General features: G+C 40.2%; 1 protein-coding gene across 1 annotated transcript in view; it reads right to left on the bottom strand.

Annotated features, from left to right (window-relative positions):
• Positions 1-23,298, bottom strand: part of LOC107081417 (nesprin-1-like) — a 150,736-nt gene that overhangs the window by 48,473 nt on the left and 78,965 nt on the right. The window contains exons 66-90 of the mRNA XM_015369602.1: positions 22,074-22,244; positions 18,313-18,639; positions 17,761-17,913; positions 17,484-17,651; positions 16,900-17,076; positions 15,179-15,325; positions 14,889-15,014; positions 14,607-14,783; positions 13,180-13,445; positions 12,841-12,997; positions 12,334-12,732; positions 10,645-12,249; positions 10,155-10,492; positions 9,919-10,063; positions 9,572-9,790; positions 7,317-7,603; positions 6,364-6,529; positions 6,059-6,214; positions 4,949-5,101; positions 4,278-4,460; positions 3,960-4,097; positions 3,559-3,744; positions 2,472-2,594; positions 2,207-2,389; positions 609-752 (exon numbers count right to left, since the gene is read on the bottom strand). Coding sequence (XP_015225088.1) covers positions 609-752; positions 2,207-2,389; positions 2,472-2,594; positions 3,559-3,744; positions 3,960-4,097; positions 4,278-4,460; positions 4,949-5,101; positions 6,059-6,214; positions 6,364-6,529; positions 7,317-7,603; positions 9,572-9,790; positions 9,919-10,063; positions 10,155-10,492; positions 10,645-12,249; positions 12,334-12,732; positions 12,841-12,997; positions 13,180-13,445; positions 14,607-14,783; positions 14,889-15,014; positions 15,179-15,325; positions 16,900-17,076; positions 17,484-17,651; positions 17,761-17,913; positions 18,313-18,639; positions 22,074-22,244 — 6,294 coding nt within the window. The remainder of the gene's footprint in view (positions 1-608; positions 753-2,206; positions 2,390-2,471; positions 2,595-3,558; positions 3,745-3,959; positions 4,098-4,277; positions 4,461-4,948; positions 5,102-6,058; positions 6,215-6,363; positions 6,530-7,316; positions 7,604-9,571; positions 9,791-9,918; positions 10,064-10,154; positions 10,493-10,644; positions 12,250-12,333; positions 12,733-12,840; positions 12,998-13,179; positions 13,446-14,606; positions 14,784-14,888; positions 15,015-15,178; positions 15,326-16,899; positions 17,077-17,483; positions 17,652-17,760; positions 17,914-18,312; positions 18,640-22,073; positions 22,245-23,298) is intronic.

Raw genomic sequence — 23,298 nt, 5'->3', positions numbered from 1 at the left:
GTCCTCATTACTGCTCAGAGGTATTGACAGCTTTTTTTTTTGCTTTAACAATTTATGCCTCACAAAATCATACTTCCCGGTGAACAACACCAAATTTAGCATCTGAACAGAAACAAATACATAAGATCTTGTACTTAAACTCCCTCCAAGAAGGTTATTGCAAATAAACAATAGACAACTGTTATACTAAGACAAATTAAAAGCTCTGAGATTTTAGGGTTTCACACTAATATAGTAATATATGAGATGTTTTTAATACTCAAACTGCAAAAAAAAATAAATAAATAAAAAAAAAATTTAAGAAAATTAAAAAAAGAAAGAAATCCTTCAAATAATAGTATTAGCTAAAGAAAAATAATAAACATGCAATAATACCTGGATGATACTGATGCTATTTAGTGGAGTTAAATGCCCCAAAGCTCATGAAATCTATGTATTTGGCTCTTTTTTGATTTAAAGTAATATATTAGGTCCAGGCTTAACTTCTTGAAGATACGGTAAAGCATTTCTTTACCACGGATGTTGTTACAATAACGTTTAACAGCAGTAATCAGTTGCAGCTGAGAGTCTACTGAGCAGAAAGCCATTAGGAAAGTGAAAAAAAATACCTCATGGTGGTGAATCTGAGCCTGAAGCTCCTGGATGTTGTTGGTGGCAACAGGCCTGTCCTGGATGATGCGGTGAGCATCCTCAATTAATCTCTGGAGGTTTCTCACTTCCTGTTCATACTGCTCGTACTGAACCACCGCCTCCTGTTGAAAGCAAGGTATGAAAAATAACTCCTAATGACACACAGCTTAAAAACAATTTGAACAGTTCATTCATTCAATCAATCAATCAATCAATCAATCAATCAATCAATCAATCAATCAATCAATTTCTTTATTGTCAAGTACAATTTACATTGTAATCGTGATTTCAGTTTTACTACAAACCATTAATCACATACATCAGATACATTGGGGTGGGGCTCACAGGGGGAATGATTTACTGAGGCCATGCCTGCAGCAGATCGCTGCCTTTGGCACGTTCTTATGGCTGCCAAGGACCCCACGTGAGGCGGTTCCCTATAACATCCTCCCAATATACAGTTAAAGGTGTAGTAGAGAATGTTCTTTTTGCAGGTGGATCATCTCAATAAGTGGTCTACCTAATTGTCAATCATTCTGGTGACATGTTTTTGAAGGCTGTCATACATGCTCATCTCGTTAGCTATCTTTTTCTGTGCATGTGCACTTTCAGGCGTATATCTGTGGTGAGCTACGGTTTCAGACAGTCATTAAAGCTCACCTTTCTCAAGTAAGCTTCTATGAGCTATAAGAACAGCAACTTTTAAACAGAGCATGCTCTCGAACGCGTTTAATAGGAAGACCTTTTGTCTTTGAATGTGTCCACCCTTTGTGAATAAAAAGAAAACTAGGATCTGATTTAGGCAGATTTGATTAAAGGGTTAAAGGGTGATTAATAGAAAATGCACGCCATACTTTTCAGATTTGCAATTCATAAAAAAACTTTACAATGATCTACTACTTTTTGTTGTTCTAAAATATCACAATAACCTTTAGTGAAACTTGTAGTTTTGAAAATGCAGAAATAAAAAAAAAAAAAGTTTTTGCAGGTATTGTTTAAATATACAGTTTTAGGTGTTTCTGGGATTTCATGATGCAAAAACTTTTATTGTTCTTGTTCTTTTAATCTTTACAAATCAATTTATAATGAAACAAAAAAAAATCAAGAAGCTTTAGATTTGATTGATGCTGACTCCCAAATGGACCCAACAGCTTTGTATAAAAACAACGGGAAGCAGCATGGAAGACATACTGCTTCAACTTTTTGGAAAAGGATGCATTTGATATAAAATGACACCTGAGGAATCTCTCCTCTGTTGCTCCAAAAAAGTGCTTTAACCTCTAAGAACCCAATAGTATTAGTTTGACAGAAAAAAAAAACTAATACAGGTCTAAAGTTAAACACTACCCTGATGATGTACTAGAGAAAACAAACATTCCTGAGAGGCCTGTGGAGACGCTACAGAGACAACATTGTGAGCTGCAGAGCACTCATTTTTTTAAGAGGAGATACAGACGGAAAAAAAAAACATAAAAACACCTCTTAACTTTAAATGTATATAAAACAGCCACTGTCCTAATCATATGGAATATAACTTTAAATGAACAGAAGGCCTGAAATGAGTACTGCCCTCTACCTGCAGGATGTTGCACTGCTGGATGGTGGTGTGCTGCAGCTGGCTGGCTTCTTGCTGCAGAGACTGAGCTGTGCGGCAGATGGGCAGACTGGCCACAACTTCTTCAGGGAGCCGTAGGGCACTCTGACACTGCTGTACTGAAGCCACCTGCTGTTTGAAGCTCTCCATATCTGCCAGCAGAAGCTTAAAAGGAGAGGATGGGAATCATTTACACATGTGCAATAAAGAAAGATGCATGTCCAGAAGATGAATGCAACATACGAACCTGTCGCTGTGTGAGCTGCTCCCTGAGGCTGAGCTTGTTGAGATCAGGAGAAGCTAGTGCAACCTGGATCTGATCAACAACAGCATGCAGGCTTTTCACCTCTGCCTCCAGACGCAGCATGTCCTAAAGAGAGACAGAGATGTAAAAGATCAGGCTGAGCATGCAGCAGGGGGGCATTTATAGTTCCTTCTTTAAATCTGCAGAAACTCATCATTTTATTTGTTCTTTTTAGTGAATTGAATGTAGAAATAGAATATGTCGGTTCACAAGTGGTTTGGAATCTAAAAGCCCAAAATTATACAAACAGTGTTAATGAGTTTTTAGATTTGAAAGCCTGGAAAAAAAACAAGAACTTATATTTTCAAAGCTCTAACTCCCTAAAATTGTTTTAGAGTGGAAAAGATCTAATAGTACCATATTTTGTGATCTGGATAGTGTTAAAAGTTATTAGATTCAAGCAGTGGATTTGCAATGTTTCATTATGATGATGTTACATTCTTTAAAACCTGAAGGGGGCAATGTTGTCACATGGATGGAAGGTGTTTGTTCATCTCTCACCAAACAGCTGTTTACTTGAATTCAAGGAAGAAAACTACAGTAAAAAAAATTATTGCATTTTTTATTGTTTTTTTATTATTATTTTAATATAACATTTAGGAGAAAATATAAGATTTTTGATATTTTTGTGAACAAGGGAAATTACAGTAGCAAATCTGTATTTATAGTTGATTTGAGAAACTTAAATGATTCCACTTTTTAAGTTAAATAAATACAAGTTTTCTGTCTAATGCTGTTTACATTGCTTGAGGAAATATCCAAAGATGGTTTATATTTCCACATTGTTAAGGACTTGGGTAAACAATTATTCTATGAGTATATTTTCATAGAAGAGCACAATCTAATGGTGCATTCATAGATTTCTGATGTTGTGACATTTACCCATAGACTGTCAGGGATCCATTAGATCTGGATGATTTGAGTAAGGATTAATTTATAAACCTAAGAATTACGTCAACTGATGCAAGTGTAACTTCAATATAAATAGTTATATTTTAAATGAGTCAATACGTCAAAGAATGCTTTTTACTTTAGATGCATCCTGTAGACTCTGGAAGCGGGTCTTGGCGGATTGCTGCAGCTCCTCTGTGCGTCTGCTGAGATGTTTAACCTGCTGGCTCCATCCCTCCGTCTGCAACACGTCCGCCAGCTGCCCCTCCCTCTCCCCCATGGCCTCCAAGTCGCCATGGAGACCGCGACACTCCCTCAGCAATGCCTGTGAGACCAATAAATTAGACGTCAAAGAGGGGTTAATGTGTTGGGTAATTATACTAATTTAGGTCAGCCAACAAAGTGTTCAGTAAGGCATTTTCAAAGAAATCCCAAAGTAAATGAGTGTAATTAGCTGCAACTTCAGATTTATTAGGTTGATGTTTGAAACAATGCACTGTTTTAAAAGGGAAATCATATTAGTGGGACTCGGAGACTTACCTGATGTGCCCGAATTTGCTCCTGCAGCTGGGATGCCGAGGTCCAGACGATGTTACCAGAGATCAGATCATCTGCTTTTTCTATCCAGGCCAAGATGAAAGCCTTCATGCTGTGATATTCTGCGGCAAGTTTCTCGGCCTGCTCAGACAGATGGAAAACTACTTTAACTAACAAAGAAAATTATTTTAAATATTGAGACTATATAAAAAAATGGAAAAACTGGATGCATGGACGCAGTTTATTTATTTTTAACCTCTGTACTACCCTCTGAAAGATATATTGTATAAATAATTCTACTCAACTGACAACATATCCCACCTTCTTGAGTCTGCTGACTTTGTCCTGTGCCACTTGTGTGGTTTGACGCTGCAGCTCTGTTAGTTTCACCACAGCATCTCCGAGCTGCTTACACAGCAGCGGGTTCTGCTCTCCAAACTCTTGAACAGCTACTCCTAACTCTGCCAGAGAGCTACCACAGGATTCACACTCTTCACAAAGAGCCTGATGAAAAAAAAGGAACAAAAAAAAAATTTAAACATCTGATAAAGAGGAAGTCTAAAAAGGTAGGAAACTGTATAAGAAAAAATGCAGCAATTGCTTATATCTAGATTTGACAATTGAATACTTGTGGATATTGACTGAGAGGTCAAGGTCAATCAGAGAAATTGGGTAAATGGCAATGATGGTTTTCTGTGGCATACTGATGGACCCTATTAGTTAAAAGCCAAACTGACATCTCAAACAGAAAACGAATCATTTAGCTGTGCTTTAACGCAAGCTTTGTCACCTATAAACAAGAATAAAACAAAAAGAACAGGGTAGAGTGACTAAACTCCCATTTGGAGTTCTTCAATAAAAAGTGGGTCATTTGAATTCAGTTCAAAGCCATTCCAACTATCACACAGTCATTAACCAACACCTGCAGAGTGAATAGCCAGCTGAACCAGGGTTAATTGCTTGCTAATTAGTCAATCTGTCTGTTTGATTACTTTGGTCTCTTCCTTGGCCTCCCCCAGGTCGGTGCTCCTTTCTTCTAGTTTTCTTGTGATGGTCTTCAGCTTTGTCTCAATGTCCTGAAGCCTGTAGCTGAAGTCCTCTTTCACATCCCTGGTCTGCTGCACCTCCCTCTCCCTTGCCTGGACCTAAGGTATACAAACAATGAACGGTAAATAGAAATGCATTTCTAAAGCCCCTGTTACACCTTGACGACTTAGACCAACATATGCCTGACATACAAAAAATCTGGCAAAATGCTGGCATACGTTGGATAAGTTATGGGTAAATTTTGTATAAGTTATAAGCATGCTAAAGTACACTGAAGCACACTGGCACATGTCGACATACGGCAAAGAAGCCGAGACGTATGCCAGAGTATGCCATACGTGGGGCATAAGTTGCAGGTAAGTTATCAGATCACTGACATACGTTAAGTTTAAGTTACTCATATGTCGTGGTGTCTAACTTATCAAGAAACTATGAGTAATGTAAGGAGGTTCACATGAGGAAACTGTCAGTTCTCCTCCAGACTGATTCCCCAGAAGGTGAGTGTGATGGAACCTCCCTGCGTTCACGCCCACCACCAACAAACTTCCTAGTAGACATGACACTAAATCTGCTGCGATGGCAAACCTTCTATCTTTCTTTTTCTTTATTCTTATTTTTTGGCGGGCGGTAAACAACAGCTAGGTTAATACCGCGATCAAAGACATCTTTTTATCCAGGCCAGGTGTCTCTGGGGGGAGGCTCCTGAGGGGAGCAGCTTTAAGGGATGCTTCGTAATGCCCATGAAATGATGCTTCTGCATCATGAAAAAATGCACATGTAAATGAAATGATGCTTGTGCATTATTAAATGGGCATTACGCTGCCCTGTGTTATGCATAAGTTAGGCTGTCGTTGGACATAAGTTCTGGACTCATTATGAATAAGCAATGTAGGCTATATGCCCAAAATGAAAAAATTACATAGAAAGTTCCATGTATGCCAGCGTTTTAGGAGATTCTGGGAAGTCGGGCATATGCTGTCTAAATAGGCAAGGTGTAACAAGGCCCTAAAGTACAGTTAACAGGAACCTTTAAGGCGGTTAAATAAGGAGGTTACCTGATCTTCAGCAGAACCCAATGCAAGAGTAACCTCAGCTAACTGCATGCTGAGCTCAGAGGGCAGACCGGCTTGAAGGTCCTGATACTTGGACTGCTGGAGCTCTGTCATGCGTTCAACACTTTGGCGTCTGCTGATGACCTCACCATGTGCGGTCTGCAATGTAAACAGGATCACATGCACCATCCCATTCAGTCATATCTGCTTATACACCGCCCTCTTTTTATTCTCAAACAAAAAAATAAAAGGACATAGTGGCCTCTGGCTCTCTGTTTCAGGTGTGTTGTGCCTATTTAGCGGCCTACCTCCAGCTCATGGAGAAGTGAGTCTAGGTCGGCCGTAGGGCTCAGCAATAAGCCCCGGGTATCTTGGATCCAGCCTTTAACTAGGCCAAGCTCCTTCTCCACCTCCTCTCTCTCCCTCAGCTCCTGGTGTACCTGGGTCCTGCTAGCTCGCACCTGCAACAACAGGCTAAAGAACACACAGACAACACCTGTTAAAAAAACAGATTTATAAAATTGATGTTACCTTGTTAACTTTTTCAAATTTTTCACATTACAAACATAAGCTTCAATGTTTTTTGATTAAGGGTTTAATTGGGATAAATGCTGGGAAATAATGGAGAAAAAAATGGTTCCAACAGTTGGAGATTAAAGCATAGTCATGTGTTAGTCCTGACTCAGTCATAATCCACAACTGCTGCAGCTTGTGGAGGAGCTGCTAGGAAAAGGATCTTCCAGGGATTTGATGGATACCATCATCTTTGGCCCCTTTGGCCTGAATGTGAAGACTTAAAAAAGTGAATAAAAAAGCTTGAGGTATTTTGCAAAGAAAAAGTAGAAAAGATCAGACAGTAAGAACTGGGTGCATCCACTTATCAGAGTCCAACACAAATGCATGCCACACCTTTCAGATTCTAACTTATAAAAGTTGTTGTAAACTCATATAGAGTTTTTTTTTTTTTTTTTTTTTTTAAAGCAGAAGGAATACGATGCAAAAGTACTTTTTATTGGTCTGTGAAATTAAAAGCAAATGGGTTGTGGTTCTAATGTGACCAAAAATGAAACGAGTTCCATCCTTCATGTAACGGGTAACATTTCTTTAGAAGAGCTGGATGTATTGTTTTTGTTTCCTTCCTTTCTTGAATTAATTAAAAACTCATTTTCATTGTAATGAATCCTCATTTCTAAATTAAAAACAAAGAAGTGATTTGGGGAAACCATTAAGTTAATTGCATTATCAGACAGTTTCCCCTTACCTTTCATATTGCTCTTGCATGCGTCTGATCTTCTGCAGGCACGATGCGTCTTCATGTCCATTCTCTGCCTTCTTCTCCACCCCCACCTCCTTCTCAGTTTCTCCTCTAAGGCAGTGGGTTTGTTGCACCAACAGGGCCAGTGTGGATTGCTCCCTCTCCACCTCCTGACTGAAGGAGTCGTGGTATTCCAGCAGGCTCTGAAGCGCCGCCCTAGTGGCTGCCTTTTCAACGGTGCTGTCTGGTACACGACTGTGTAGGTCTTTGGAGACGGAGCACACCTTATCCATCTGAAACACAGGTAGGTTTAACAGACTCTTTGAAGCAGCTGGATTATATTATTTGCATATAACTGTGAAAAAGTAATGGCTTCTCAGCTGGCATATTACTCACAGGCATAAAACAGTTAGACTGTTCTCTAACTTCTCTACTTTATTAAGGAGTAGGCCATTAAATAATAGTTGGAGCTAATTTCTGCTTATAAAATAAAAATCTCAATTACTTAAACAAGCCCTAAGATTTAAAACTGACTACTATCTCATACCCTTTTTATTTTTTTTACTATTTTTTGTCTTAAACCCTTAATCTTTCCAACCAGTGCTGACAACAAGTTAAGACAAACAAAGGAGCCACATGGGTAAAATAAACCTGTGGAGGACAGGAATGCACCACATATAAGGAAGCGATTATTCCCTCCAGTCTGACTTCATTTCCCTTTTTGAACCAGTGCTTTGTGGGAATCTTTGTGAGAGAGTCTGAGCTCGAATTAGGTCAAAAGGCGGGAAGATGCTTCATGACACACTGTTTTGGCAGGAAGACACAACTGGCCTGTAGCCTGAAGTTACATCACAGCCCACCAACTGCTTTTAGCCGTTACTGTATTTGACCCAAATCTGCAGCAACAGTTATGCTGCTGGCAACATGTTTGTTCTATAAATGGCTTCCAGCAATAAAATCATTGTTAGCCCTTCCCAACAATTCTGCTGAGCCCTATTATTCACTCCATCATTTATGAAAACAGCAAGATGGAAACTAATCAGATTACCGTACAAAACAGATTTGAAGCTTAATTATCTGCTGGCTTAAGAAGATTTTGAAAAAAAAAAAAGATCCTGTTTTGAAAAAGCAGCAAAAGCAAAAAGCCAAATTTTTGCGACAATAAGCATTTATCCAGTGAGCAATGGTCACCTCCTGAATGAGTCATAGAGACAATAGAAATACTGTCTCAAAATTTTTAATGTAGTCATTTTTTTTCTTGGTAAACAATTCACTTCCCTTCATTATGCCGAAGAATAGTTTAGATGGCAGTAACATGGATATGTTTTAGGGAAAAATCTATTATGATAAAGAGATTTTCAATTATTCTATGCTTGACAAAATAATAGAAACTATTTCTTCTTAATAGGGGAAGTTAATTCCTATAGGTCCGTATATTAAAAAGGTGAATAACTTTGGAGGTTTTAGCCTCTTAAACACAGACTGTACAACAACACAAAAACAATCTAGAAATAAGTGTATTTACCCCTAATTTGTGCAGATAAATACAATCATCTGCCAAAGGAACGAGTTTTTGTGCTCTTAAAATAAGACAATTACATAATATACACTTGAAATTGTATATTAAATTGTCTTATTCCATTGGCAAAAGTCTCACTTACCCACTAGATTTAAGAAAAAAATGCACTTATTTTAGGAAAAAAGGGACTTATTGAGATTTAAATTTTTTTGCAGGGAATAATCAAACTCTTTGTTCCTATTTTTTTTTAATGTAGTCAGTTTAGAGCAGTGCTGCATGTGAGTAGAAAGGAAGAGGGCATGGAGGTCAGCGACTGAAAGGGCTTTAGCACTAAACCTTGTTTGTGTTTGCATTTAATTAGTGGTGCATAAAACACTGATACTCCTCTCATAACTAAAATTGGATTGGATTTGCCCTTGCTAGACTTCAGTGCCTCTAATTTATAAGCTCTGTATATTCAGACTGTATAGACAATCTGGCACACAACCGTCATGTGTTCATCCTAAAACAGCACACAAAACAATCTTTGTGATCCCTGTGTCTGAGCCAGGCAAACATATTTAGATAAGATGTTGTTTGTGCAGCAACTGCCCCTGTTTATAACTCAAAAACATCCAAGAACTTAAAATAACCCTTTTGTTTTCCAGAAGAAGATCCAGATCATTGCTGTCTGATATTTGTGCTAATAAAGAAAGGGACACCCACAGTGACAACATTAAAGACGAGTGATTTTTTTTCCAACCTTTTCGATGAAGTTCCTCCAGTCCCTGGCAGTGTCCTCCAGCGCCCTCTTCTGGGCTCCGGCCACGCTCCGGAGCTGTGTCCACCGTTGCCATAGTGATGACACAGTGTGACTGGTAAGAACTTTGCTGTGTTCACAGATGATTTCATCCAACTCTGCAGCAGTCTCCTTCAGAGCATTCACGGGAGCTTCCAGCATGCCGACCTTCATCATCAGGGACTGCAGCACAATAAACCAAATTTTAATCATATATATGTTTTCAGATAGACTTTAAATCTCCTAATAAAAATGCATATATTGCTGTTTTAATCTAGATAAACGTATCTCTTTAAGGAATAGTTGCCTACCTCCTGTCTTTGACACTTATCCTCTGCCTCATAGACACTGAGAGCTTTTGCTGTTGTAAATCTGGAAATGTTGCTTTCCAGATCATCCATCTGTTCAACCAGCATCTCTTTAGCATGTTGAAAGGAGCTCCATAGAGCACCACACCTTGATAAAAAAAAATACAGAATCAAACTGAGATATTAGCTCTCACCTGAGATTCTACTCCATCTAAAGCATAACATTAAAAACACAATACCTCTGCAGCACTTGTCTGTAAGCATCCACTTTCTGTTTGACTTCTTGCTTCGCCTGCTGCATCGAATGAATCGTCCCCCTGACCTGTTTCAACACTCCTGCCTCCACAAAATCCCCCAACAGAGGATCAAGTTTCCTTATCTCCTCTGAAGAAGTTGTAAAGTTCTTCTCTTGGGATAAAATTTCTTCCAGATCTCGCATACAGTCCTCGTGGTTCTCAATATCCACAACCGATCCGGTCTCATGGAGGAATGCTTCAACTTTGTCCAGCCATTCCTGCATGTTCTGCAGAGATAAGTGGTGCCTCTGGACCACAGCAAGGGTTTGATCCAGTGCCAGCTAGAAAACGCAGAGGGTTGCTTTATTAAATTCAAACCACAGATCTGTGCTCTGAGTTGCATGGTACATTAAATACTGCACATTAATATCATATAATCAATTTTGAAAAAAAAAAAATAAAAAAATACATTCCAGCAGAAGTAATCAGTTACCTGTTTAGCAGAGATTTCTTGTTGAACTTTGGTTTCCAGCTTCTCAAGCTCCTGAACTTTTCTCTCTATCTTGGAAGGAACAGTTTCTCTCTTACTTTCTAATTTTTCCCTTTCTCTGACTCCCAGTCCATCGACCACCTTCAGCCTTCTCCTCACTTCCTCTTCTTTGATTGTAAGTTTCTGCTTCTCTTCTTGTATCCTCTCTGCTTTAAACACTGAGATGATCAAAGGCTCCTTCAGATTTTCTTCAACAGTCTTCAACCACACCAACATCCTCTCAGCCTCTCCCATGAAGTCCTCTTCCTGTGCGACTCCTGCTTCGCTTTCTTCCACTAAACATTTAATATCGCGCTGTAAAGACTGCAACATCTCCAGCTTCAGTTTGGTTTCCTGGAAGGCAGCAGTGTCGATCTTTGGATCGAGATGTTTTGTGTGTTTATAACTTTCTTCTACCTGAGATCTCACTCCATCTAAACTTCCTAGCAGCAAATAAAGAGCAGCTAACTTATCTAAAGCACCTATTTCTTTATCTGATTTTACTCTGATCAGCCCCTGTGCAACAGAGTTAATCTCTGTGTCCAGGTTGGAAACCATCCTGTTATGTTCAGCTACTTTTTTCAAGCAATGGTTTAGGTTTTTAATCTTCTGGCCATTTATTTTCTTCAGTGTGTAGTGGAGTCTGACCAGCTGCTGAGTTTCTTTAGCTCTATATTGATAACCCCTGATTAAAAAGCCCTGGGTTTTCCCATGAAGTTCTCCAATAGCAGGACTGATTTGAACCAACCTTTCATCAATACTTTTATACATATCCATCAAACTGACACCATCCTCCTCTCCTACGGTGATAGTCTGCTTCTCAAGATTGTCAAATTGCTCTTGCAGTTCCTCCAGTGCGCTGTGAGTGATTTCAAACAAAGTGCTGAACTCTTTCCTCTCCTGGATAACCTGCTGGACTCTGTCTTTCTTCTCTTTGGCAAGAGCAAGGATGGCGTTGTACTGCTGAGGCAGAGCGTTGAGGCGCTCATCCAGATAGCAATGGTCGATCTCATTCAGAGTGGGGAGGATCTCCTGACCGATTCTTTGGACGATCAGAAGAAGGTTCTCGTACTCCGAAGCCTGCTCTAAGACACTTTGATAGTTGGACAGGTGTGTTAGCAAATACGTGCTCTCTTCAACATTGTTAAAGTTGATTTCAGGGAATGTTTTGGCTTCTGCTTGTCTTAGCCACTGGCAGGTTTTTTCCAGGTCAACCTTGAAGTACTTCCTTGAAGTTAAGGCTTTTTCTAGGCTTGCAAGACGCTGAGTAGTCCTCTGGAGTGCGGCGTCGAAGGTTGACTGTAGCTCTTCCAGTCTTGCCACTGTTTCTGCTCTTTCTTTGTCACTGGCCTCTCTCTCCAGCTCTCTCCCTTGAACCCAGAGTGACGCCAGCTCTCTATGGTAGGCTCGTAAGCCGCTCTGGACGCTCCGACATGCTGCAACCTGTTTGGTCAAATCCTCTGGAAGAAGAGCGATGTGGTCTTCTAGCAAAGCCTTCCTTTCCTGCTGCTTTACCCACGACAAGGCTCTCCCCACGCCTTGAAGGAACTGCGTTCTCTCTGTGAAGGCCTTAGGAAAAAGGTTTTATCAGTAACAGGGAACTTCAATCCTTTGAGTTTCATTTGCATTTAATTTAAAATTCCAGCTGTTTACCTTACTGAGGTATTTCCTCCTTTGCGCAACCCGAGCACCAAGAACCTCAACCTCCATCTGGGCTTGCCTAACAAGCTCCTGTAAGCATTTTTTCTCACTCAGCCCGAGCCTGGATGCCACAGCCTGTGCTTCGCTCACAGCCTGACTGAGCAGCTGCTGACGGGCCTCAAGCTCAACACAAACGCTCAGATGGTCAAACAGGAAACTCTGGGCTAGATCTGGGGGGGGGCTAGTTCTCAGAGCTGAGGTGAGAGCAGGTCGCTGCTCCTCCACCCACTCCCTGGCATCTCTCAGCTGGGCCTCCACCCGGGAGAGATCCTCCAAGGTCTGAGCTGAATCCTGAATCTTCTGCAGAATGAGGCTCTCCAGCTGGGCCCAGCGATGCTCCAGATGCCCCACCTGGATACATTTAAACAGTGCTACTACTAAGACCTAACACCTTTTTATGACATTAAAGTTTCTGAACATTTTGGCATATACTTGTAGACATGATGGTGATGCTCTCACCTGTTGTTTGACCAGCTCCTTGTCTAGCAGGCTTAGTCGAGGCAGGATAGCCTGTCTCTGGTCCCTCAGGTCTTCTAGGGTTTCTTTCTGTTCATCCAGATCACTGGCCAGTTTCCTCAGAGCCTCTAGATGCTCACTTGTACTCTCAGTGTCAGCCCTAGGTACATAAAAGCAGATTTTAAGGAATAGGGATGCTTTTCCCATATGGGGAAATTCACTCTTTGCATTTAACCCATCTACTTGGTGAGCAGTGTTATGCCATTGTACTGCATCCGGGGAACAGTCTAGGGCTAAGGGTCTTTGCTTAGGGACCCAGAGTGGATAGCTAAAGCTGCATACCTGGCGAGGTAATCCCATTCTCTGGATACTTGGTGGAATAGTTCTTCCACAGCAGCTACACTCTCCTGGTACTCTCCACTTCGCTGCATGTCCTCCCCCCGCTGTGCTTCCAGCTCTTCAGCCTGCTGGCCCAGCTCTATCCAGCCCCTTTTCAGTCTCCTTATCTCCTCCAGAGCAGGAGAGACCTGTCCGTCCGTCAACCTGCCGATGGCTTCACTCAGCCGAGCTGCCTCAGATTGCTTCTCTCTAATCTGCTGTAGGAACTCCTACAGGAAAGAAAGCAGATTATTCAGCATTGGTGTTTAGATTTTTCTACTTGTCAGTCAGAAGAATAAAACATAGCCTGTTTTGTTTTGTTGGAGAAAATATACCTTTGACATCAGCATAAGCTGTAACTATCAATAATGCTGTGCTGCTAGAGGACTAACTGACCACTTCTCTGACATTTCCTGTAACAGGTTGTTTTCCTGAGTAGAAAAAGTCCTCGGCTCATTGCTTCTGTGTCTAGCTCTTTCTCTATCTCAAACAGAGCCATGGATGGATCTATTCCTGCCAATGACAATGCAGTCTCTTTGCATATTTCCCTTTGTCCATAGAAAATTATCCTGGCTAAGTGTGTCTATATTTAGCTGTGTCTCTATTGCTGCCATTAAATTCATCAACTGTTCTTTGTGTGGTTATTCTTCTCCTTTCTTTCATAGAAAACTCACATACTGTAGCTCCCAGTTTCTTTATTTAGCAGTTTGAAAATTGGCAAAGATGGAGTTCTGCCATTAATTTTGTCTTCTCTCATTCAGTGCCACAAATATCCCTCACAGAGAAATTCTGTATATTTTTGTCTGCATTTTGTTCTCTATGATATTGCCTATTTTCTACCAATTGACTGAGCAGACAAGATGACCAAAGTGTGACTCTGCAACAGGTTGCTTTCTGTCTAAAGGTAGTTGTTTCCCTTCCCTGAAAAAATCAATAACTCAGAAATTTTCACTATTTCTTTATCATTACATTTTTTTGCAAATCGGAATTTATTTAGCTGAATCTGATGGATGGGTGAAATCAAAAGTATGGTTGAATATGAATCTGCCTTTTTGATTGCAATGTTTTGCAATAAATTAGACTATGAAATTGTGTTGCACTGAATCCTAAAAGGGAAACAAAAAAGGTTGAGTTTGTTTTTGGAGACATTACAGTGTTGTGCAAAAATACTGCTGAGGAGACGGATTCTTCACATTTCTTATTGACATAATTAAACCGAACAAAAACAGATGATCTGGCACTAAACTGATCATGAAGGCTTCTTCTTTTCCAGCAATTTCTTTTGAAAACAGAGAAGGGATGAACTGATAAACAGTTAACTAGTGATTTTATAATTTTTTTTATAAAGTTTTTTTTCCTGTTACGCTTATTAAATCTGGAGGCAGACAGACCTGTGCCTTGTCCAGCTGGTTTTGTGCAATCTTAGGCTCCAGTTCAGCAGGTCTTCTGATCATGCTCTGAAGCTGCTGTTCTGTCTCTCTAAGCTGGATCTCTAAATCCATCTTCTGTTCCTCGATGTCCCTCCAGTTGTCTGCCATCTCTTCACAAAGAAGCATTCGTTCCTCGATCTTCACAAAAAACACAATAAAAGCATCTCCATTAAAAGCAAACCGATCCCTTTTGCCATAGAAAAGTCTGTGTTTAAGTTAAAGGATTCATTTAAGTGAACAGACCTGCAGCTTGATCTGCTGGATGTTTGCTGCTGCTTCCCTGACCCTCTGCTCTGAGAGATCACAAGCTGAACACACAAGCTGGAGGTACGTGCTGGCCTGCTCCTGGAGAGCCCGCTCCTGCTTCACCTGTTTTTATGGTTTCTGTTAATTCTCTTACCAACAATGTACAAAATAGCAACATTTCCTTCCATAATTTTTACCATTTAAAATAGTAAATCATGCAATCAAGAAATATACAAAGGAATAAAATATTTAACTTTGAGTTAATAAGCAGAAAAGCACCCACTGACCTGCTGGAGGGCTTCTTCCAGGCTGAGAGAAGGTTGTGGATGAGGATTTAGTTTTTCTGAAACAGAGCTTAGCCACGTCTGGCACTGCTGCAGCGTGTCCTGCAGGCTCACATGCCTCTGCATCTCGTGGTCCAGACTCTGGTATACCTGTGAAAAAAGAAAATAATATGTGTATATTTTTGTGCTTCAGGAAATAACTTGTTTGACTTATTTTATTACATATGGTACCTTGCTAGATCTCTTGGACATTTCCAGATTTTATCATACAGCAACAACAAAGTCCAATGAATTTATCAAGGTTTGATGTCATGGAAAATTAAATAATATAAAATTCTGAAAAGTTTTGCCATTTTTACTCCAGTACTCCAAAAATTTAATTCTGCTGAATAATAGCCCTTCAGAAATCCCCCACCTATGTGCACTTACTGCTATGTAAAAAGCCTTACAAGTTTGTTGGGGGACAAAACAATGTGGCAATTAATTAATCATGTATTGAGGAAGCTTATCTCCAGAGGGACAAAAATTTTTTATTGGTTTGGAGGTTTCTTCCTGTTTAAAGGAAGATGTTCCTCTCCACTGTCGCCACAAGCATACTTGATGTGAGGGATTGCCTTCGAGTCATTGAGTTGATGCAATCAATTGGCTTTCCTTAGATAGATAACTTTGATCAGTTTGACTGTATGATTTGGTTTAGTTGTCTCTTTAAAGGGACAATGCGCTATATTTAATTGAATCATTTATTCATGTGCTAGAATTGCCCAATAAAAGTCCTAAATCTAACATAAAAATGGTGGAAAGACTTTAAAATTTAGGTTCTGCCAACTTCAAAGACACTATAAACCACAGAATCCCCCAAAACCAGGCATTTATGCAGCTTTGTATTTAACAGGTGTTAAATGTGGAGGCGTCCAAGCCCTCCAGGGGAGAGGCAAACATCGCGGACTGATTGACAGTGTTAATTTGAGATTCTGAAAGGAGGAGCAAGGGGAGGGCCAAAGTGTTGGCACTCTGCCCTGCAACTTTGGCAGAAGCTGGAAGGCTGGCGTGGTGGCAAGTGGCAGGCAGGATATTAGAGCTGTGTGGCGCTGGGACGCAGTTGGCAGCCATTACAACGCTGGAGGTGCGCTTGTAGGGAGGCCAGCAGTGGAGTGGTAAAAAGTGGCTGGATCACACAACGCCAGATTGGGCATGTGTGTGGTGGCGGAGGTGGTATCTGGGGACATGGGCAACGATGATGGAGGAGGTGGTGCCAAAATGACAGAGTGGGGCTGGATTAAGGGACTAGCCAGATCTACTGGATGGCTGTGTGTGATCATTTCTGGCTCAGCCATGAAAAAGTGGGGTTGACAAGGGATCTGTGGAGATTAATATGGAGAGATTGAGTTAGTGATGTTGGCTGGTGGCGTCTGACTGCGGCTGCTGCTGAGCTCTTCTTTGGCAAAATGAGTTGGCTGTGCCCTCTAAAGCAGGCCTGAAGGGCTGCGTTCACAGAGATGGGTATAAATGTCAAAACAGGTTAGGATTAAGTGGATACCTTGGCTGATTATATCTACCTTTTGTCTATGCATGGATTTTTCTTTTCACGTGAGACCACCTAAACACAATAAGCCCTTAATCATAAATGTTTAGGGAAAAATTTTATACATACTTTTCCATAAGGACCCCCTTTTTTCTAATTTTTCTCGCTCCCTCCTTTTCTTTGCAATCTGCTCCTTACTCACCCTCTGTGCAGTGCTGCAGATGGCTGAGTAGCTGTCTCTGATGCCTTGTTGGTGAGTCTGGACCTGCTGTCTCAGTCGGCTCTGCACGCGGTCACTACAGCCTTGAACTAAGCCCTTTCCTTGCTCTTTCAGAGCTGTCAAGCGCTCCTCAAAACCAGCAATCTCCTCCATGGTGGCCTGAGGAGGGTGACATAAGGTTGTCTTAGAGACTAGCTTCAGTAAAAAGTACTGCAGAACAAGTCAAAACATTGCTGGATGAGACAAAGTTAAGAAAGACTTTTTCCAGACCTAAAGGATTAGACAAAAAAACAGAAAAGCAGCTCTCTATAGCCTTCCTTTGATGATCCAGCTTTACAACTGAAACATCTGTTACAGATTAATCCTAAGGGGAAACTAGAGAAGGTGAACAGAGACATCAACAGTCAGCTGATAACCAGCTCAGTAAAAATCATGTAAGGCTGAAGAATCTGGAACTGAGAAAAAAAGGTTTTGAGAAATCTTTCTGCCTTATTTAGGTTCCAGCTGCATGGTTATGTCACTAATATTACAAACAACTTCAAAAGTGAAATGATGGGACCTGTTACCTTGTGTCTGGCCAGCTGTTGAGTTGCTGCCTCCAGGCTGACGTTCACGCTTGGATCCGGCGTCACCATCCTGCTGGACATCTGCAGCAGCCAGCGCTCCACTTCCTGCAGCTCGTTATGGTAAGCTTCCTGTTCCTTCACCTGGCCTTCCAGATTCTCTACGTGAGCCTGGACACCACAGGTTAACACGAAAGCAAAATGTCTCGATTCAAAACAAGAATACAGAAAAAAAAGCAGTTTATTTTCTTGGTGTCATTGCATCACAGCTGCTCCTAACCATTGCCACGTTGCAGAGGGTGGTGTAGTCCTTCTGCACACGATGCATTTTGTCCCTGATGGAGGGATAGTGGACAGAAGCCAGTAGAGAATCTCCCTTCTCCATCACAGACCTGATGGATCCATCATGGGACTGAACCATCTGTAAGAGAGCCTGAGGACGCAGATACAGATTTATATGCAAATGAATATAGCAGTATATAACAGGTAACATTCTGCTAAAAAAGAGATGTTAATATTCATAAGAACCACTTCTGTTTCGTATTCATTTTTGATTTTTTAAATTGCATTCAAGAAATCTGACTAATAACTGTTCTCTTTCTACCTATTCATCAATTTTAATGCAAACTTCCACATTAAGCAACTATTTCCACATTCAAATCAAACTTAATACATCAGCAGTTATTTTAAGTATATTCACTTTAAGAGTTTCTCAAGGTCACACATGACCAATTAAGATAATAATATTCAGATCATCTCACCTTTTGAGCCACTTAAGTGTAAAATTACTGAATTAATGTTGTGAATTAATCTTTTTTTTTTAATGCCTTACCTTATACTTTGCCAGCTGCGCTCTGCGCTGGTACAGTTCAGCCTTGGGCTCCACCGGTGTGCTGAGCAAAGCCCTGGTCTCCGCGAGCCACTGGACCTGAGCCTTGTACCGGTCGTGAAACTCCTTTGCGAGCAGTAGCGCTCGTTCCAGGAAGCTGCGTTCTTGCCTCAGTCCCCCGGCGAGCTCTTCCAGCTGGGCGAGACGCGCTTCCACTTCTGCTCCTAAACTTTCAGCCCCAGCCTCGTCTAAGAAGCCCGCTGCCTGCTCCGCACGCTCTCTCAGGGATTTCAGGAGGTTGTGGCCATGCTGAAGATCTGACTGGAGGCTCTGGTTAAAAGAGCAGAAATATGCACACTTGACAGAGTCTGTATGCCCTTTGGTTTTGTTTTCAAGTTTTCTTAAGTTATATAAAAAAAAAATGTATAGGCATTTTATTTAGAAATAAAAAAAATGTGTTTTCACTCATTAGAGATAAATAAAGATGAAAAAAAAGATTGTGCTGTGGGTTTGTATTCAGCTCCTTGTGTGTATGCATATTTCTTACCTGACCTGTTTATATATTATGACAGAGAGAGCATACAGAAGGAAGTGCTGCTGAAGTACAAGTTGCTTTGCAAGGCACTTCAATCAAGAATTAATAGAAAATAGAATACACATCCTCTTTCTTTAGAGAAAAAATTATATCATAGCTTCCAAAACCTTTAGTGCACTATTCCTGATACTTTTGTCCTTCACCTCGAGTGCTGCCGACTGCCACAAACTATACTAGCGGGGCTTTCTGATGGCTTTGAACTCATCAGGTAGGCTGACACCTGCAACCAGAAATGTGGAGAAGAATTGGGAGTTCATGGTGAGGAAGAACCGGAGTGAATAATATGAAAGGAGGACCCAATTATAAAGACCCTTAACAGGCAACAGTAGCTGCGGGGGTTTCCAGGGCAACACTACACACTGCCACACACACGCACACACTGACCTCCCCTCGATGGGATGCCATACAGCTTTCATCATCAGCCTATTATTGGATGAGCAGAGACGGTAACCTCACACTCAAACAAGCTCGGTGCTCAATCCAGCTCGCTGGGTAACATAACAAGACCTGCGTGTGTTTGCACACGTCTCTGTGCTGCCTAATGTGACGCTCCAGGTTTGATCACCATCTCCAATGCTTCTGCATTGTCACTTTAACAAGAAACACCCTACATATTTAAATTAGATGCAGCTCTTTGTTATATAGTGTGGTGCAACTATGTTTAGACAGAAAGGGGAGTTAATTACTTCATCTTCCTCTAAACCTGACCTATCTTACTTGCAACTTTGTGTTCCCCTCTAGAAAAGAGCCCTCTAAGCTTTCAGATTTTGGTCCATTGTTAGCAGTGAACTATATGTCATGTAAGTTTTGGACCTTAAGGTCTTACATTATTAGCCACCATCTACAGAACACATTATCTGAAGTCCTAAGCACAGAGTGGCCTTTACGTCTCAGCTGTCTAGTGATCCCCAATTATCCAAGTCCGTTCCTCATGTGCCGGTTGTAATTGTAAGCTTGAGAGCTTCTAGATGTTTTTCCTTCTGCATGAGTTCCTTGATTCCTTAATCAACTCTACTGTTTCTAATTCAGCTCTGACAACTGAGCCGATAATTAACTGCAAATCTTGAAACACTATTATGATTGGGAACTTTTATGCAAATGATTCGTCTTTAAAAAGCATTACTAAAGCTCTACTGTACATTACTGACGTCTCCTGTATTGTAATGAGATGATTCTGATTAACTGTTTTTTTAGGCTTTTGTGGTTCATTCTCCGTAGGTTCAATTGTTTACATTTCTTCACTTGAATTTAACACATGCAATTTACAATTTCATACGCAATAACCTGTTTCTCTTTATTTGACACCCAGTGCAATAACTATATATATATATATATAAATATCTATCTATATAAATACAGATGTAAACAGCCTGTGCAATAACCCTGTATAATGGCTGTCCTATGTGGATGCACTGTATATTCTGTATATATCCCATGCATCTTTTTCTTCCTTTGGCACATTCTTCCTCTTTTTGACCATTTGAGCTGAATGAGTAAATTTCTCTGCTGTGAGATCAATCAATCAATCAACCAATAATAAAAATATAAAAGTTAATACAACAATTTTACGATCAATACATTTTTTTTACACTCAAAGTATTCCTAAATAAAGAAAAAGAACTTAAAGTCCGGCTTTTCAGAATAAAGTAATTACGGGTTGATTCTAACTTTAAAACAGTGCTGATTATTTATAACAGCTTGGGTTCAAAGCTTTTCTTTTGAACAACTAATCCAGTTTTATCCTTAGGACTGCAGCATTTAGACTTAGACAGTTTTATTTTGTCATTTTGTATACGCAAGTGTAAACAAAAAACAAATTTCGTTTAGACCAGCCCTCTTGACAATTTTATTTTTAAAGTGCAGCCTTGATAAGGCTGTCAACATTTTTTTATATTTAGAACCATTAAGCAATTCTTGAGGTATTGAGAAATCTGTGTTAATTACAAAGCAAGATGTATTCATTTAAACCAATCAGCACCTGGGAAGAAGAAACCCTGTTGTACTTATTTTTGATTATATTGCTTTGCTTGAAGTATTAAGGTAAATAATGCTTTTTAGAAAATAGTCTAAAAATAAAGCAAAAAGGGAAAAGTAACAAATAAACCTTCCACATAGAATAAATATATCTATCTACTATCTGCAAATGGTTTTTTTTCTAAACTAACCAATCAGCAGCCAAAAATAAAGTCCAAAACCGGCTAATGGGCCTTAACACGGCTATTGACTCCTGGTCTGTGTGTCGCTGGGTAATCGTCCCAGCTCACTGAACATCCCAGCTTCTCTCACAACAGGAGATGAGTAAGTGATGAAGCACGCTCATGTGTTATATTCAGCACTGGAAGGACACATGTGGCGGCAGCACATCTCTGGTCGCTATGCAGAGACAGAGCATCGATCCTTGAAAGCAGATTACGGCAAAGACCACACCAGATGATGTATCGCAAGTGTTAAGTGGGTGTGTGGTGCGACTGGTTTACGGGGATGAAGACAAAGAGAGGGGAGATGGTAAAGAACTGAAGTGGAAGAAATGTGTGAAACTACATAAAAATCACAGGTTTAGGAGCGAGCTCTGTTTTCAAGTTTACGCTTCAGTTTGAGAGATGAAGTGAGAGAAAACAGTGTGTGTGTGTGTGTGATGTGGAGTGGTAAGGGCACTGCATCAATTACAGCGCCTGTGCCAGCGGGTTCCTGACACCTACTCTTCTTCATCCTCTTACACACAGTGGGAGGTCTCTCTCTGATACCACGCTTCCTCTAAACCGGCACCAGCTTTGTCTTCATAAAGACCCGATCGATACGCACATACCCATCAAACCTTCTGTGGATTTGATGTGAACCACGCCACACAAATAATGGTGTGGATTTTTTTTCTTTTTACTGCAGTGGCAAATGTGTCTGAACAGGGTTAGGACAAGACGAAACTGTTAAAATGATTCCACTGCTGTAATATTCTTTAACTTGTCCTGCTACCAAGAACACTTACTTTGCCAAAAATATTGTCTTGGAAGGGGATCTGAATTTTTAATGTTACACAGAGGAACCATGGTTTCATGCAGGAAAACTGACCAATTTGCCATTTTTTTAACCCATGCAATAGTGTATTAAAGCATGGCTCTGCATCTAACTGCATAAACAAATCCAGCCCAAACTGTGAGCAACAGATCGATACCTCTAATTTCTTCATCTTTCTCTCCATGGCCTGCCGGTCCAGCGGTTCAGAGCGATCAGTCAGTGTTGTGAAGCTTTTCTGAGTCGAAGCAAGCCACTCGCTGAATGACATGCAGAGGTTCTCTGCCTCTTCCATGCTCTTCAGTTCCTCCTGTAGCTGTTTGATCGTATCCTGAAATCAAACAGGATTAGAATTTCATTAATATTAAAAGAGTTGCATGTAACACAAACACCTCTGTCTATTTAAATAAGACTTTTCATGCGACGTATAAAAATAAGTGCATATCTGTGGAATGGATGTCGGTTACAAACAGACATGTAAAAAGTTGGCCTTGCATTTAGACAGTAATTATCCACTATATTCTGATAACTATATATAAAATATAAAGCAATCAGCTCACTTAAAGTAGCTGCCATGCAGTTAAACTGACAGACTGTAAGTAATGAACCCGTATCAAAGCAGCCAAAAAGGTATTGGTAACAAGGAGTAGCAGCTTCTCAATTAGGTTAGATAAATCTATCAGAAGCTTCATAAATATAAGTGCGGAAAGAAAAAAGCTAATAGGAAGTCTTTTTAGTAGTTTTTCACAAGCCATGTTTGCAGGGACACAACACTTGAATATGTTTTGCATTAAAGCATTATATATGTCAGATTACCATAAAAGTAACACCTGAATTGGTGCAAAGAATTATAAATTAGTGTTCACACATACTGATAAATGTAAAGCTAATAGAGTTATACTGCAGGTGTAACTATAGAAACAGTGCTTCTGCAAAGTCTGGATACAAATATATATTTTTAGATTTTTAACAGTAAAGACCTTTTTTCTACTCTCCAGTTATTCACTGCTTTGCATTGCTATCACATCAAGTCACTAATAAAGGATTTGAAATGTGTGTAGAAACTCTGAGCTAAGGAAAAGAAAAAGGGTGTATATATATATATAAAAAAATAAAATAAATGGACCTTAAAACAGCTCACTTCTTTTTTTTGAGTGGTTTGAATTATTAGATTTTTCAGGCTGTGACTTCTGGGAAAATTCTGGAAACATGCCACGTTTATTTTTCTTTTAAGATGTGAGATTTTCCCCAACAGTCCAACATCGGTCACCGCGGACTACAAATCCTCTGATCCGGCATCAAAACAGAAAATACCTGCTTTCCTCCTTCCTCTTTCATCTGCTCAATGTCAATAGTTTCACTACAAAGCAGCATGGGCTTTTCTT

The sequence above is a fragment of the Cyprinodon variegatus genome, unplaced genomic scaffold (assembly GCF_000732505.1).
Source record: "Cyprinodon variegatus isolate N-32 unplaced genomic scaffold, C_variegatus-1.0 Scaffold38, whole genome shotgun sequence".
Lineage (NCBI taxonomy): Eukaryota > Metazoa > Chordata > Actinopteri > Cyprinodontiformes > Cyprinodontidae > Cyprinodon > Cyprinodon variegatus.
Note: the sequence above shows the minus strand (reverse complement) of the source record. Positions and strands in the feature narration are given on the sequence as shown.